The sequence below is a fragment of the Vigna radiata genome, chromosome 10 (assembly GCF_000741045.1).
Source record: "Vigna radiata var. radiata cultivar VC1973A chromosome 10, Vradiata_ver6, whole genome shotgun sequence".
In the NCBI taxonomy this organism is placed as follows: Eukaryota; Viridiplantae; Streptophyta; class Magnoliopsida; order Fabales; family Fabaceae; genus Vigna; species Vigna radiata.
Genome location: NC_028360.1, coordinates 15,041,884 through 15,055,328, shown reverse-complemented (window position 1 = coordinate 15,055,328; position 13,445 = coordinate 15,041,884). Strand labels below are relative to the sequence as shown.

General features: G+C 32.8%; 2 protein-coding genes across 3 annotated transcripts; one reads left to right on the top strand and one right to left on the bottom strand.

The window, feature by feature from the left end:
- Positions 1-645: 645 nt before the first annotated feature.
- LOC106775931 (tropinone reductase-like 3) lies at positions 646-4,682 on the top strand. 2 transcript variants are annotated; one of them, XM_014663186.2, is made up of 6 exons: positions 646-955; positions 1,294-1,410; positions 3,812-3,946; positions 4,107-4,232; positions 4,317-4,418; positions 4,507-4,682. In XM_014663186.2, the coding sequence occupies exons 1-6, from the start codon at positions 818-820 to the stop codon at positions 4,654-4,656; spliced, it is 768 nt and encodes a 255-aa protein (XP_014518672.1). In that variant the 5' UTR covers positions 646-817; the 3' UTR covers positions 4,657-4,682. The 2 variants fall into 2 exon arrangements, with proteins under 2 accessions (XP_014518672.1, XP_014518673.1); XM_014663187.2 differs by lacking the exon at positions 3,812-3,946.
- Positions 4,683-4,735: 53 nt separating this feature from the next.
- Positions 4,736-9,079, bottom strand: LOC106775930 (uncharacterized membrane protein At1g16860). The gene is made up of 4 exons (XM_014663185.2): positions 8,035-9,079; positions 6,835-6,990; positions 5,558-5,769; positions 4,736-5,432 (listed from the first exon to the last, which is right to left on the bottom strand). Exons 1-4 carry the CDS (start codon positions 8,743-8,745, stop codon positions 5,240-5,242), a joined length of 1,272 nt encoding a protein of 423 aa, XP_014518671.1. The 5' UTR covers positions 8,746-9,079; the 3' UTR covers positions 4,736-5,239.
- Between the last annotated feature and the right edge of the window lie 4,366 nt (positions 9,080-13,445).

The following is a 13,445-nucleotide window of genomic DNA, read 5'->3' as shown; positions in this document are numbered from 1 at the left end:
AACTATATATATAACTATATAACTATATATATATATATATATATATATATATATATATATATANTATATATATATATATATATATATATATATATATATATATATGATGCAAAAAAAATTACTTAAAATAAAAATTTATTCAAATCAATGATACTTTATCATCTCCTTATTTGTAAGTTGGGATGAAAGAAAAGATGTGAAACCATTCAAAAGTATAGAAAAAAAATACTAAAAATGTTATATTTATAGAGATACAATATTTTAGATAAGTAAAAAATAAATTTATCTCATATTATATACAACTTTTATAACTTTTAAATAACAAAATATTTATTTATTTTTATTTATTTTATTTGAAAAATCCTATAAAATATATCTTAAAATACATTAGTAAGAACTGCAACTAAATTTTCTACGTAGGATCAAAACAAAAAATAAATAAATAAATAAAGCTATAAAATATATTTTAGTGGAACAAAGTCAAGATAGTTTTTTTAGGAAAAAAAAAAAAGTAAATAGGCGTATATTTTAAGGATATTTAAGCCAACATTTCATTCATATTTTCAAACTTGAATCAAACACATTCCGTTTTGCTTTATTTGATGGAAATGTACCTTCCGTTGTCTTTTATCAGATGGAACAGTGGTTACAGTGCAATATGCCCGGTAATTGGCGACTGATGAAGAACCAAAAATGGTGGAGGAACTGTGGATTGAATGGACATAACCTATTTCTCAGTGTCATACCAATGTAAAGGCAATTTCCTTCTCACAATTCACAAACCAAACATTCCCTCAGTGTTTCTGTTTCTGTCTTAATGGAGAAGATCAAACTTGGCATGAGATTTCAAGGTAAGGTGGCCATTGTGACTGCTTCCACTCTGGGAATCGGCTTTAGCATAGCCCAAAGGCTTGGTTTGGAGGGTGCATCTGTTGTCATTTCCTCTCGGAAACAGGTTCATTGATCTGTGTTTCAAATTTCTCACTTTTCACTCTTTTCTTCACTTTTGTAGCTAAATAAGATTACAACAGCACCTTTTCTTTCAATATTTAACATAGGTATGAGTCCCATACCCGAATTCGACAGTTAATCTACCTGTTCAAGGTAGTTTCTTTATGGTAGTTTATTCATGGCATGTTGGCACTTGGTGACCCCTATGAAAGTCCTCTGTTTTAGTGGTCGGATATGAAGAATTCTTTTTTTTTATTCCTTTTAACTGATTCATTTTGTCGTTGGAAAATGAGAGGAAAACGGTGATGATAGGATTGGAGGAATTCTGTTTGGTTACTGCAGAAAAATGTTGATAAGGCTGCTGGCAAACTGAGAGCTCATGGAATCCAAGTATTGCCTATTATTTGTCACGTTTCAAATGCACAACAAAGGAAGAATTTGATCGACAAAACTTTACAGGTGAGACTCTAAACTTTCTTCAGATGCACGATGAAATTTTTATTCGCTTAGAAAATATCTTGTCCAAGCTCAAAGAAGTCCCCTCTACTCCAAGCATGAGAAGTTTAGTCCTTGTTTTTGTTCGTTTATCGATCGGCTAAGTAAACACTTTTGTTACTGTTATCTGACTGATGAATCATATAGAAAAGTTACATATTTTTTTTATAAAAGCTAAATGCAAAAATTGATTATAGAAGCTCTAGTTAAAGTCATTCTTCGAAAATTGTTTAATGTTGTTGGAGTTCTCCAGATAGAGTTGATAAAGTTAAATGTGGACACCTGCAAATTGTTATATTATTTATTTAAAGAAATTGTAAATGTTAAATTTTCAAATGAAATGTGAGATATATCTTAGAGTCATTAACTGATTAAAGAAGCCTGAGGAATTTTTTAGTACGTCTCTCCTGTTGAGATCGTGGTGAACCAGCTTAAAAAGAATGGAGAAACACTCTTCACTTATCGAATGGTGGAGAAAATCTTAAGGTCATTAACTGATGACTTTGAGAATATTGTATGCGTTATTGAGGAGTCCAATGACTTGTCAATGCTCTCGGTTGAAGAGTTTGTTGGATCACTTAAGGCACATGAGCAACGGAGAAGATGAAGAAGTCTCTCGATCAAGCACTTCAAGCAAAGACAACAAGAAAAGGAAAAGCTCAGAACACTTAAGCAGATTGATATCGAGGAGGTATAGGAAGCGATCCTGGTGGTAGAAGTTGTGGAAAGGAAGAAGAGAAAGAAAAGTCCAGCCAACAAAATTGGTATAGCCAAGGTCGAGGTCAATGGAGAGGAGGTCGGTCAAGCAACTCAAGCGTTGAGTGCTTCAAGTGTAACATGTATGGTCATTATGCAAAAGAGTGCAAATAAGTTAAGTGCTTTAGTTGTGGTAAGGTCGGGCATTTTGCAAAATAATGTTGATCTAAAAATGAAATAGAAGAGACAACGAATGTTGTCAAAGAAGTTGAAGAAGAAACAGTGTTGTTGGTGATGGATGTAACCTGGGGGTCGAGTACAAGCAAGGAGAGAATTCAGTAAGAAGTCCGAGTATCATAAATCAGTTGAGTAGCATGGATAGATCAATAAGACTTGTAAATAAACCATTCAGCCTGATGCGTTGTCCAGATAGTTTAGAAAGCTTAGCAGAGGGCGTGGAGCTCTCAAATAGCCCGAAAAGGACATGGAGAGCTCAGTAGAGCATAAGGTTAGCTTGGTGGAGCATGAGGTCAGCTTGGTTAACTTGGTTAGGCGTCTACATGACTTGTTTAAGGCGACAGAGCAAATGAATATCTTGAAAAGCTTAGAGGGGAGCTTGGGTAGCTCGGTAGAACATGAAAATAGTTCAGATAAGTTAGTGGAGCAAATAGGAAGCTTGGATAACTTAGTGGTGCATTTGTACAACTAGGATAGCTCAAACATGTATGAAAATGAGCTCGTTATCCAAATGCTAAACTTGCAAGAGGCATTTTACAACAAAGAATTGACAAGGAAGTTAGAAGGAATGCAGAGTTACAAGCAGTCTTAGAAAAAAGAAAGCAGGTTTTGCATAAGTGACTCTTGGAACTTGAACAAAAAGTGTTAAGTTTACAAGGATAGTTACATGTCGAGAATGATCTTAGGCTTACACTAGAGGTGCAAGATAAGAAGTGGCTTCTTGAAATGGATAATGAGTTTGGTGTGAGAATTGTCCAATCTTTTTAAAAGAGCTTGATCTATTGAGAAGTATTCGATTAATGACAAGTCACTCACAAAGACAATAAAAAACCTAATTAGGGACAAGTCGACCAAGAATAAAAAAGAAATCAACCAAAACAAAGACAAGTCAATTATAATAAAAACAAAATTAACTATGAATAAAATAAACTCGACTATTAATGACAGGAACATTCTCAGTGTGGGACATACATGATAAAGTTGGAAGACGGAAAAAAATATATGAAAAACAAAAGAAAGATTTAAGTTTAGGAAACAATCTTGTTAAGTAAACTTAAATGTGAATAATTTCAAATTGTTATATTAATTGTCTTAGAAGAATTAAGACATACAATAAAGTTTATTAATTGTGATAGTTATAATTAATGCATAAGGTCACGTCGAAGAGCCTATAAATAATCCTTGTACTACTCAATGCAAAAACACAGAAGTTATAAAACTGGTGAATTATTTAATAAAGACTTATTATCAACAAATACATATTAGCATTCTGGTTTGTAGGTGAAGTGAGATTTTCACATGACCTTTGAAGATAAATTGTATTTATCCCTTTTTAATTAACATAGAACAAGTGAGATTAATCAAAATTTGACATGATTAGGTAATGCAAAATTCTAACATAAAATGACCAATTTCCCTGGCATCGTTACAGAAGTATGGAAAGATAGATGTCGTTGTGTCGAATGCTGCCGTACATCCTTCTGTAGATCCCATTTTGCAAACACAAGAATCGATCCTTGACAAGCTGTGGGAGATAAATGTCAAATCCACCATTCTTCTTCTCAAGGTAACTAACTGTCTAATATAGTAACACGGCAAAGCCAAAAGACTACATGAACAAGTGCAATATATTATGTGTTTAAGCATATTATCTTAATGTAACTCCATGGAATATGATGAAATTGAAATTGTGTGGTGGTGCATTATCCATTGCATGGTTTATACAGGATGCAGCTCCTCACTTGAAGAAGGGTTCTTCTGTTGTACTCATTTCCTCACTTGCTGCTTATAACCCACCACCTACCATGGCTATGTATGGAGTGACCAAAACAGCAGTTCTTGGACTTACCAAAGTAAGTACTTGGCTTGCATTTGTTCCTTTTCCTTCAAAACCACGAAAGTATTTTTAACTTTATTTAACTCCTTGTGCTGTGAAGGCTCTGGCAAATGAAATGGCACCCAACACTCGGGTCAATTGTGTTGTTCCTGGAATTGTGCCAACTCATTTTGTTGCGCTCTATACCTCTAATGATGCTATAGTGAGTATCTATTCTCCAAAATAGAGTTTTAGTTTTAACTATCAATTAGTAATTTGAATGAATGAATTTTCTTGGTGTTGTATTATAGAGGGAGGAACTAGAAAGGACGGCATTGATAGGAAGGCTTGGTACAGCAGAAGAAATGGCAGCTGCTACAGCGTTTTTGGCGTCTGATGATGCTTCTTACATAACAGGAGAAAATCTCGTGGTTTCTGGGGGAATGCCTTCCAGGTTGTAGTTCCACTTTATTGAAAATTGTTAAAAATCTTAACTATAAATTTCTAAACTCAATTTAAGTGAGTAAACACACAAGAAAGTGAAATGTAAGGCGCATTTTAACTTGATTTTAATCAACATTTATACAGTAACATGGATGGTTTTCGATTTTTACAACTACTAACATAGGCAGGATACAACATATCGACTTAGTAATACAAGTTAACGAAACTTGACAATTAAAATTTAGCTACATTCCGGCTAGAATTAGCTCAAACATCAGAACACAACTGCTCGAACCCCTTCGGGCCCCTCTACCTATGTACATATATAAGCAGAAAAAGTACAACCCAACTTCGTGGATACATTGATCGATGACTGACCTTCTCAAAGTGATTGTAGTTGGACTGGTAAATCCTTGCGTCATATTAATCAAATCTTCTGATTATCATGACAATTTTAGTAGTGCTCTTAGAATAATCTTGCAAGCCATTTTACACAAAAACCAGCAAGTGGAAAGTACTTCGATTCCTTAGTGTAGGATTTCCCCATCAGTTTTGTCATTTCAGAAGTGTGTCACACTGATCTGCAAGCAAAAGGAAAAACTAAACAGGAATGACATCAGCATTTTGATTATCTTCGCATGTCAAGATAAGCCCTTCAGCATAGGTTGGCAAAAGGCAGCGGATCCACTGGCACCCTGTTGAGACAGGCTCGGCTGAAGGCACAATCATGAGCACATTATCGTGTCGTTGAACAACTCCCATCACACTTACGGTGCTACCTTCTTTGATGTACCTATCATTTCCAAATTTACATTATAAGTACCACGTCACAATTTGGAAGGAAATTGTTAAAAAATAGAGTAAAAAAAAAAAAAACTTTTGAATGATTAGCAAACTGCGGAATAAAGCAGTCCATACCCTTCCTTGAGGCGCATGATCCTGTCATCGCTAGAGAGCTTGCGGTCCGCAAGCCAGCCTAAGAAATTAGGAGACAACTCTTTGTTATCCTTTGTTACATCAACCACAGTATTTGGTTCCACAAAAGGAGCAACCTTGGCACCGTAGCCTGCTTTAACCAATGCTCTTAATCCAGACTGAAAGTCTGATACATAGAAATCCGCCACATATTTCTGTTCATAGAAGATAATGAAATCTTTGGATTTTTGTAGAGTATGAGAGACATGATTATTACAATATATGGTCATATATTTACTGATAAAACCAAACATATAAACCACAATCCTTAGGCAGCAGTTTCTCACATTAGAAAGGTTGCTGGTACTGCAGACCAGATTACAAGATTCAATAAATTTACAGATTTTGGTGATACATAACACATGTAGTTCATGGTAACTTTATTAACTGTAAAACCATCATTTCAGTCAAAATGGTAAAGCGGACATAATAATTCAGTTGATGAGTGAACCAAACATGAAAATGTATATGCATGGAAAGCTCTAAGATAATATTGCAAGTAGTTTTCTTATGCAGACTAAAAACAATTGTGTGCTAGGGCTTTTGACTTTTTGGTGGGCTTTACGAATTTCAATTTGGTGGATTAGTGTGGTTGGGCACCACAAGCATAGGAGTAAAACTCAATCAATCAAAAACATATGATGGGAAGGCTCCTTAGGCTGTTTCCAAGTTTCAAGCGAGCATCTACTCCTGTGTTTTTGCTAACTGCTATTTCAATGGAATCATCATTTCCATCTTCATTTTCTGTTTAAATCTCGACACAAGAGAAACCTACACACAAGTTACATATAGCAAGAAAGTGGAGACAGTTGAAGTGAGAGAAAATATAGTAGTATTTCATTCTAATAATATCAAATTAACCTTCGAGCATATTTATTACTGAGCAAATTACATTGATATGCAGCTATACTGTTAAACCAACATATTATATATAACTGGGAACAGGGCGATAACCTAAAGAGCATAAAACAGTAATCCACACCCAAGGCATCAAACACGAATCTGAGCTCTAAGGTCTTCTTAATTTTAAGTTGCCTTAAAATTCCTTTCTTACCTATATATGAACTTGTTGCTCCTCAAACATCTATTCATTGTGTTATAGGTACCAATCAAGTAAAAGTAGGTCTGTGTGCAATAGTGCTTCTCTCTTTTATTAAATTATGCTTGACCTTGAATAAATAGTGCACGCAAAAGCATCAATAAGAATTAAACCAACTAACCTCAGAGTATCTAGAACCCCAAGTAAAGCAACTATGTTTAGGATTTGCTGATTTTCCACCCAATCCTTTATACTCATATAATTCGGTGGAGACGTATACACATCTTGGTATTCTTTGGTAGGATGACTCCAAAGGAATGCTGCCACATGTTACAACCTACAGGAAGAGACAGGATACATATAAAAAATACATTCTAGAAGTGTAACACGGATACAAGCATCAAGGTTTGTGTAGGACTTTATCATTCATCCATAGAACAACCCCTATTTGAGTGCATTGTGATAGGAGCTAGTGTTGAAGCAGTTCAGGGAGTAAGATTAAAAACTAGATACTAATTAATAACATAGAAATTGACAAGCCTGATATCGTGATATATCCATAATATCTTGCAGAAGAACTTTTCACAGCAGACTAAGAGAGAGTTAGCAAAAGTGAAGGCGAAGAAAAAAAAAATACTACTTAAATGCCACACAGTTAAACTTCAACATCAACATCCCTAAATACCATACACAAATAGAAGAATCCAAGAAATTCATATTAAGTTATTTCTGTGAAGGATTTTGACTACATTTACATGCCAACCATTCTAGTAAAAGGCCAAATAAGCCATCCTTCTTTATTACTCTGTAGTACCACTAAAATGCACGTCAAACATCATCATCCCTGACCATCGTATCTGCTGAATTCATGAAGAGACATTTACTCTAATTCAAGTTTCTGAACTAAGTAAATAATTCCACAACACGCAAGTTAACTCATCTGTTTTGAGCCACGTTATAGACCTTCCAGTTTGTACCGAAAATGAACAAAGCATACCTCGATATCAGAACAAAATCTACTAACTTATAAATACTTGCATTCCAGACTCTACCGCGCCTAGAAGAAGAAAAGAAAAAACTTCAATCATATAGGACAACTACAAAAGATGCAGTCTCAATCACCACGACTAAATTCACTTGTTTTGTAAGTATCAAACCCACACCGATACCCCATACCTAACATCACATTATTAAAAAAAAAACAAAAAACCAAAAAAATAACTAGGGGGAGGATATATGATGAACAATGTTAAATTAAATGTTAGCTGAACAAAACAAATTGCATGCCATCAAGAAGAATCGTCATTTTTATGATCATGAAACATCACTGAAGAGTTATTATACCATTATCGTCATTATCATAGGTAAGAAAGAAAATTACCCCCGTAACCTTAACGTACTGTCCATCAATGGCGCCTCTAAGCTCAGCATCAGGGTACCTTTTCACAAACCCTAAAAGCCCTCGTCTCCCCCAAAAGCAATTCCAAGAGATCAAAACCACCACGGGCACAATAACCGCTCCGAGAGCCACCAAGATCACAGCTTTCTTCACTGCCACCGCGAGAAACACCCCAACGAGCAAACACATTGCAACCACCACCATGAACACCCAAACCACCGCCCTTGACACCCTGAACCCCACCTTCACCTCCTCGTTCAGACTCGTCACCGCCGACCCATATACTGTCTTCCCTGCCGACGCTGCTGCAGACGGTTGCTCCAGCTGTCCCGAACGCCGACTCCCAACCGGGCCGGATCCCACCGGACCCGACGTTATCAGGCCCGTCGGCTGCAGCGCTATCGGGCCCGACCCAGACGACTTCCTCGACATGGGCCCCGACCCGCTAAGCCTCCCCACTGCGGGGCCCGAGTTCGGCCCGGATCTCACCGACCCGGATGACGGCCGCGACGGCTTCTGATCAACACCGGGGATTTCTAACATTTTTCCCAGCTCACCAGACTTCTTTGGGTCACCGCCGGTGTACGGTACGGAGCGTGAGGTCATTGTCGGCGGGCGGTCTTTCGGCTGTTCGGGTCGACCCGACACATATAGACCACTGCTGAGCTGGTGAGAAGGGATTCGCGTCCCCATTTGAGAAAAAAGAGCAACTTTGGCTTCACAGAGCAAAAGGGTATGTTTCTTCCTCCTGTTCCTGAAGGTGGTGATAGGGTTGGTGTTTGCTCCTGCACTTTGTGTGTGTAAGTGTTGGTGATGGTGCAAGTGGAAGGAGAACTAAGTTAGAAGTGGAGGAGGTTGAATGGAATTGCAGAAATGGGGTTGAGGTTCCTGATAATGACACCTGTGTCCCTTGTCTGTCTCTTTGGCCAAATAGCTGTGCTAATAATGTTGGGGCTCTGGAGGGTATACCTCATTGTTGCTGGTTTATTTGCAGTTTGGTGTTTCTTCTGTCCCCACACTTCTTCCTTATTTTACCTTATTACCCTTTTCCTCCTTCTTTTTCACCTTTTTCCTGTTTGTTTTACCCTTTTTACAACTTTCTTTGCTTTTTTTTTTTTTCTTCTTTCCCCTTTTTGTGCTGATTCCAGAGTAGGCAACTAACGGAGACAAAACTAAGACAGCCCTCTAACATGGTAGTTCTGTAGTGAGAGTGTGCTGACGATGTTCTGTTCTGTTCTGCTTTTCATTCAACTCATGCCTTCTTCCTATCTCTTCACACCACTCTATTAAATGGTTTACATCACACACGTGATAGATAACTCTATTTTTCATTAGATTATGTTTTGTCCAGATAATAGTTTTTTTATGATTATTTATAAAATAATAACACTGTAAATTAAGTTACACTTTTTTGAGTTACAATTAAATTTTTATGCACAATGCAGGTTAATTTTTATAACATTGGGAGAATAATTAATTATATAACTAATTGCATACACGTTGCTCATTAATGGATGGAGTTTTCCTTTAATACTTTGTTTAATTTCCTTTGGTTTAAACTTAATACATTTCGTTTTCAATTTTACTTGTGAAAACAAAAAAGCCACAAATCTGAAGAGTTATTGCATATATTTTTTTCTTGCGTTGATTTAAATGTATTTATGGATAGATTTATGTATATCTAAAATTTAAACAACTCGAGATTTTATGCTTTAACTATTACCATATAATATTTTCTCAGAATTAATACAATTATTTCAACATCTTCAAATAATAAAGTAAAATATATTTAAAAAAAACATTTTGTATAACTTTTTTATTATAATATTTAATAATAATATTTTTTATATCTTTAAGAAGTACGAACACGCATCTCTTATCATCACGTGTTTTCAATAATATTAATTAAAGAGATATATAGAAAGAATTAAATGTTGTTTTTAGATATACACTTGAAATCTCAATTGTCAACTTTGTGTGACTAGCAAGAAGCACATTTCTTAATCACTGTACCTATCCGTTAACTTTACTGTTCCCATAAGTTGACTGTTACACAATTAGAGTCATCAAAATTTATTGGTCATGGCCCAACATTTTCTATTTTTACCCAATCACTCCGTTTTTTATTTTATTTTTATAACTTTTCATTTATTTTCTCAGCTTACAAAATCAGAATTATTATTATTATTTTCAAGACGAATAAATAACATTTATTTTGCATATACATATACTTTGATTATTAACATGATTTACTAACTATTTTTATTAAATATTTAAATAACGAGTTAAATATCTTATTTTTACTAATTATTATAAAACTTATATTTTAATTTTAAATAAAACTATAAAATATTTTGTTTTAATATTTTAGAAAAATTATGTAAAATATCACTTTTAACAAATTGATATATCATTTATTGAAGATGATATTTCACATGATTTTTTTTAAAATAAAAAGACTAAATATTTATAATTGACTTAAGTACATTTTTACGTTATGAACTTCGGGTGAAATTGATTTTTTTTAACTTTTATTTATCTTAATTCAAATTTTAAAAATAATTAATATAGTCATTTTTATTTAATAATATTAATTTATTTTTAATTTATTAAATAATGTTTTAGTTTTACAATAAAATGTGTCAAAATAATGAAAACTTAAACTTTAATCTAAACACATTTGATACGTAAAAAAAATGTAATTTAAGAGTTTTAATTTTACTTTAAAATTTATGAATTACAATTTTGTTTAATCCTATATAATTTGATTTAAAATTAAAACATAAATGGATAATTTGGAAAATAATTATTCTCTATAAAAACTAATAACAATCATAAAACAAAATAAACTAATAAAAATCTCTAAGATAAAAATGAAACAAATTGTGTTATAAAAAGACCAAATTGAAAACTTACTAGGTAAAAGCATATGTAATTGTATATATTATGATTAAGCAGAGGTGAATTTGAATTTGTTTCAAAGAGATTTTGGTGTCATTTTCTGTGACATAAAGAAGTAGGACATGAAAAATGAGTAAGAGTGGGTAGGGTCCTACTATATGGATTCTCCATGGGAGAAAATTTTGTGGCCTTGTGTCTATCATATAAACATATGAATGTGGATTCAACGGCAAGATGTAACTTGCTTTGGCCCATCACCGTCTAAAAATAATGATGCTATTAATTTGAAGGTGTGGGACTAATCACACGTACTCAGTGGCAATATGAGTAGTAGATCCACCATCCTTATCATGTGCCCACATGTGGAAGCTCCCTCCTTCATTCTTCTGTTATCTGCACCTCCCAAATTCAGTGGTCCCTACTCTTTTATTACAAAATCACATGAATTTTTCTAATTTAATCATATAAATATTTCCTGTAATTCTCAAATAATTACTCTCCAACATCTTCAGGAATATTTTCTTTTTCCCTTTTAAGATTAAGCTTCTCTTATAAAAATATTCTTTCAAATTCTATCACTCAAATGTTATCACACCCGCATTTCGTCTATAAATACATTTTAAAAATAAAATAAGACTCTATTAACAATAATTACTTAAATATTTGCTAGAGATTTATTATAATAACAGTCGACTATATTCATTTATTTGTAAGAACTAATTAAGTTGTTGTAACTTATTAACATTGAATTTATAACTATAAATTATATATTTACAATGATTAAAAAAAAAAAACTTTTGTAATAACTATGATAACGTTATCATAGGACGAAGAGGGATTGGCGCAAAAATAATAAATATTATTAGTGACAGTTATTAGTTAGTGAGATTCCCGCTAACCAAATGAGACATGTGAAGGTCAATATAGTAAATTCGCATACTCATTGTAGTCGGTGCGGGCATATATGCTGGTCCAAGGTCCTGAAATGACTACAATACCCTTTACTATTAAAAGATGCTCATTGCTAAGTTTGCTATATTGCTAGTACTATTTTTACGAGTGTAATAAAAGACACCTAATAGTAAAATAATCTGATAACTATTATTCGTGTATTTTTCTTACTTATATATATATATATATAGTATAAATAAATTAACTAAAAAATGATGTCATTTATATCATAAGAACAACTGTTTCATTTTTCACAAAAAAAGAAGTATAAAAGTAAGATATTGTTTTCACGATTTTAAGAAGCTGTGTGTATTACGAGTAAAATTTAAACATGTGGTGAAATTATTCAAAACATGTTTTCCTGAACTTAAACCTGATCCTAATTCTCCATATACCGAATTACACTTCAAATTTTAAGAGTGAAGGTATGTTGACATTATTAAAGAAAAAAAATTATATTACAATTCAAAATAATAATATTTTAATTTTATTGATTTTTTTAATTTAAATTTCAAATATTTATTATATTATTAAAGGAGATATTGTCGATTAGTTGTTTTTATAGAGGAAAGCTCACAACCACCTAGTAAAAACATGTTTTAATTCAAATAAAAGAATTGGGTTGAATCATAAATTAAGCATTTGTTTTTATTCATTATAGACACATAAATGATTTTGACTCCAATTCCAATTAATGCATTAGGTTAGCTAACAAGTTAAAACATTTTAATGCATTAATGTATGCTATTAGTACATTTAATTAAATATAGCACATGTCATGAAGAAAGATACCGATATACTTTTCTACGTTTAAAACAACTATTTTAATTGAAACACACCGTAAACATAAGATTTATATACTTCCAAAAAATCATGGATTAGTTCACGATTAATTCCTATTATTTTTCGTCATAAGTACTTTGAAAATATAAGGTAATTCCGTATACTAAAAACATACCAAAATTAAATGAAGGGGTTAATAACACTAAATATGAAAAAGTTGTAGCATAATTAGTAGTGTTTACAATAATAAAAATAGATACAACTTCCACAATAATGAATGATAGTAATAGCAAATAAAGTGTAATTTTTTTTTTACCTATACGTATATGATTAAATTAATAAACCAACACTGAATTAAAAATATCATAATTAAAAAAAAAATGAGTTTTTCAATTGCAAAATTGGAGGTTGCTAAAACAATACACTAATAAGTATTTTAGACATCACACGAGTGAAATAGAATATATTTAACATTTTAAGATAAACAAAAATAATTAATTTCAATACGTGATGAAAATGTTACTTAAACTACTCAAATTTAATTATTTTATTTATATATTTAGTACTATGTTAATTTAATTAATCTGTATTACTCAAATGTTTAATTATATCGAGCAGAACAAAAAAACTTGCAATTATCTTTTGTCTGCAGCGCATGTGTCACTGGCAATATCTACCTAAATTTGTCTTTGTATGTGTTTAAATTAAAGAGGGGATATCAGAGAGTGAAAAAAAAAAAAAAGAAAGTGAACACTAAT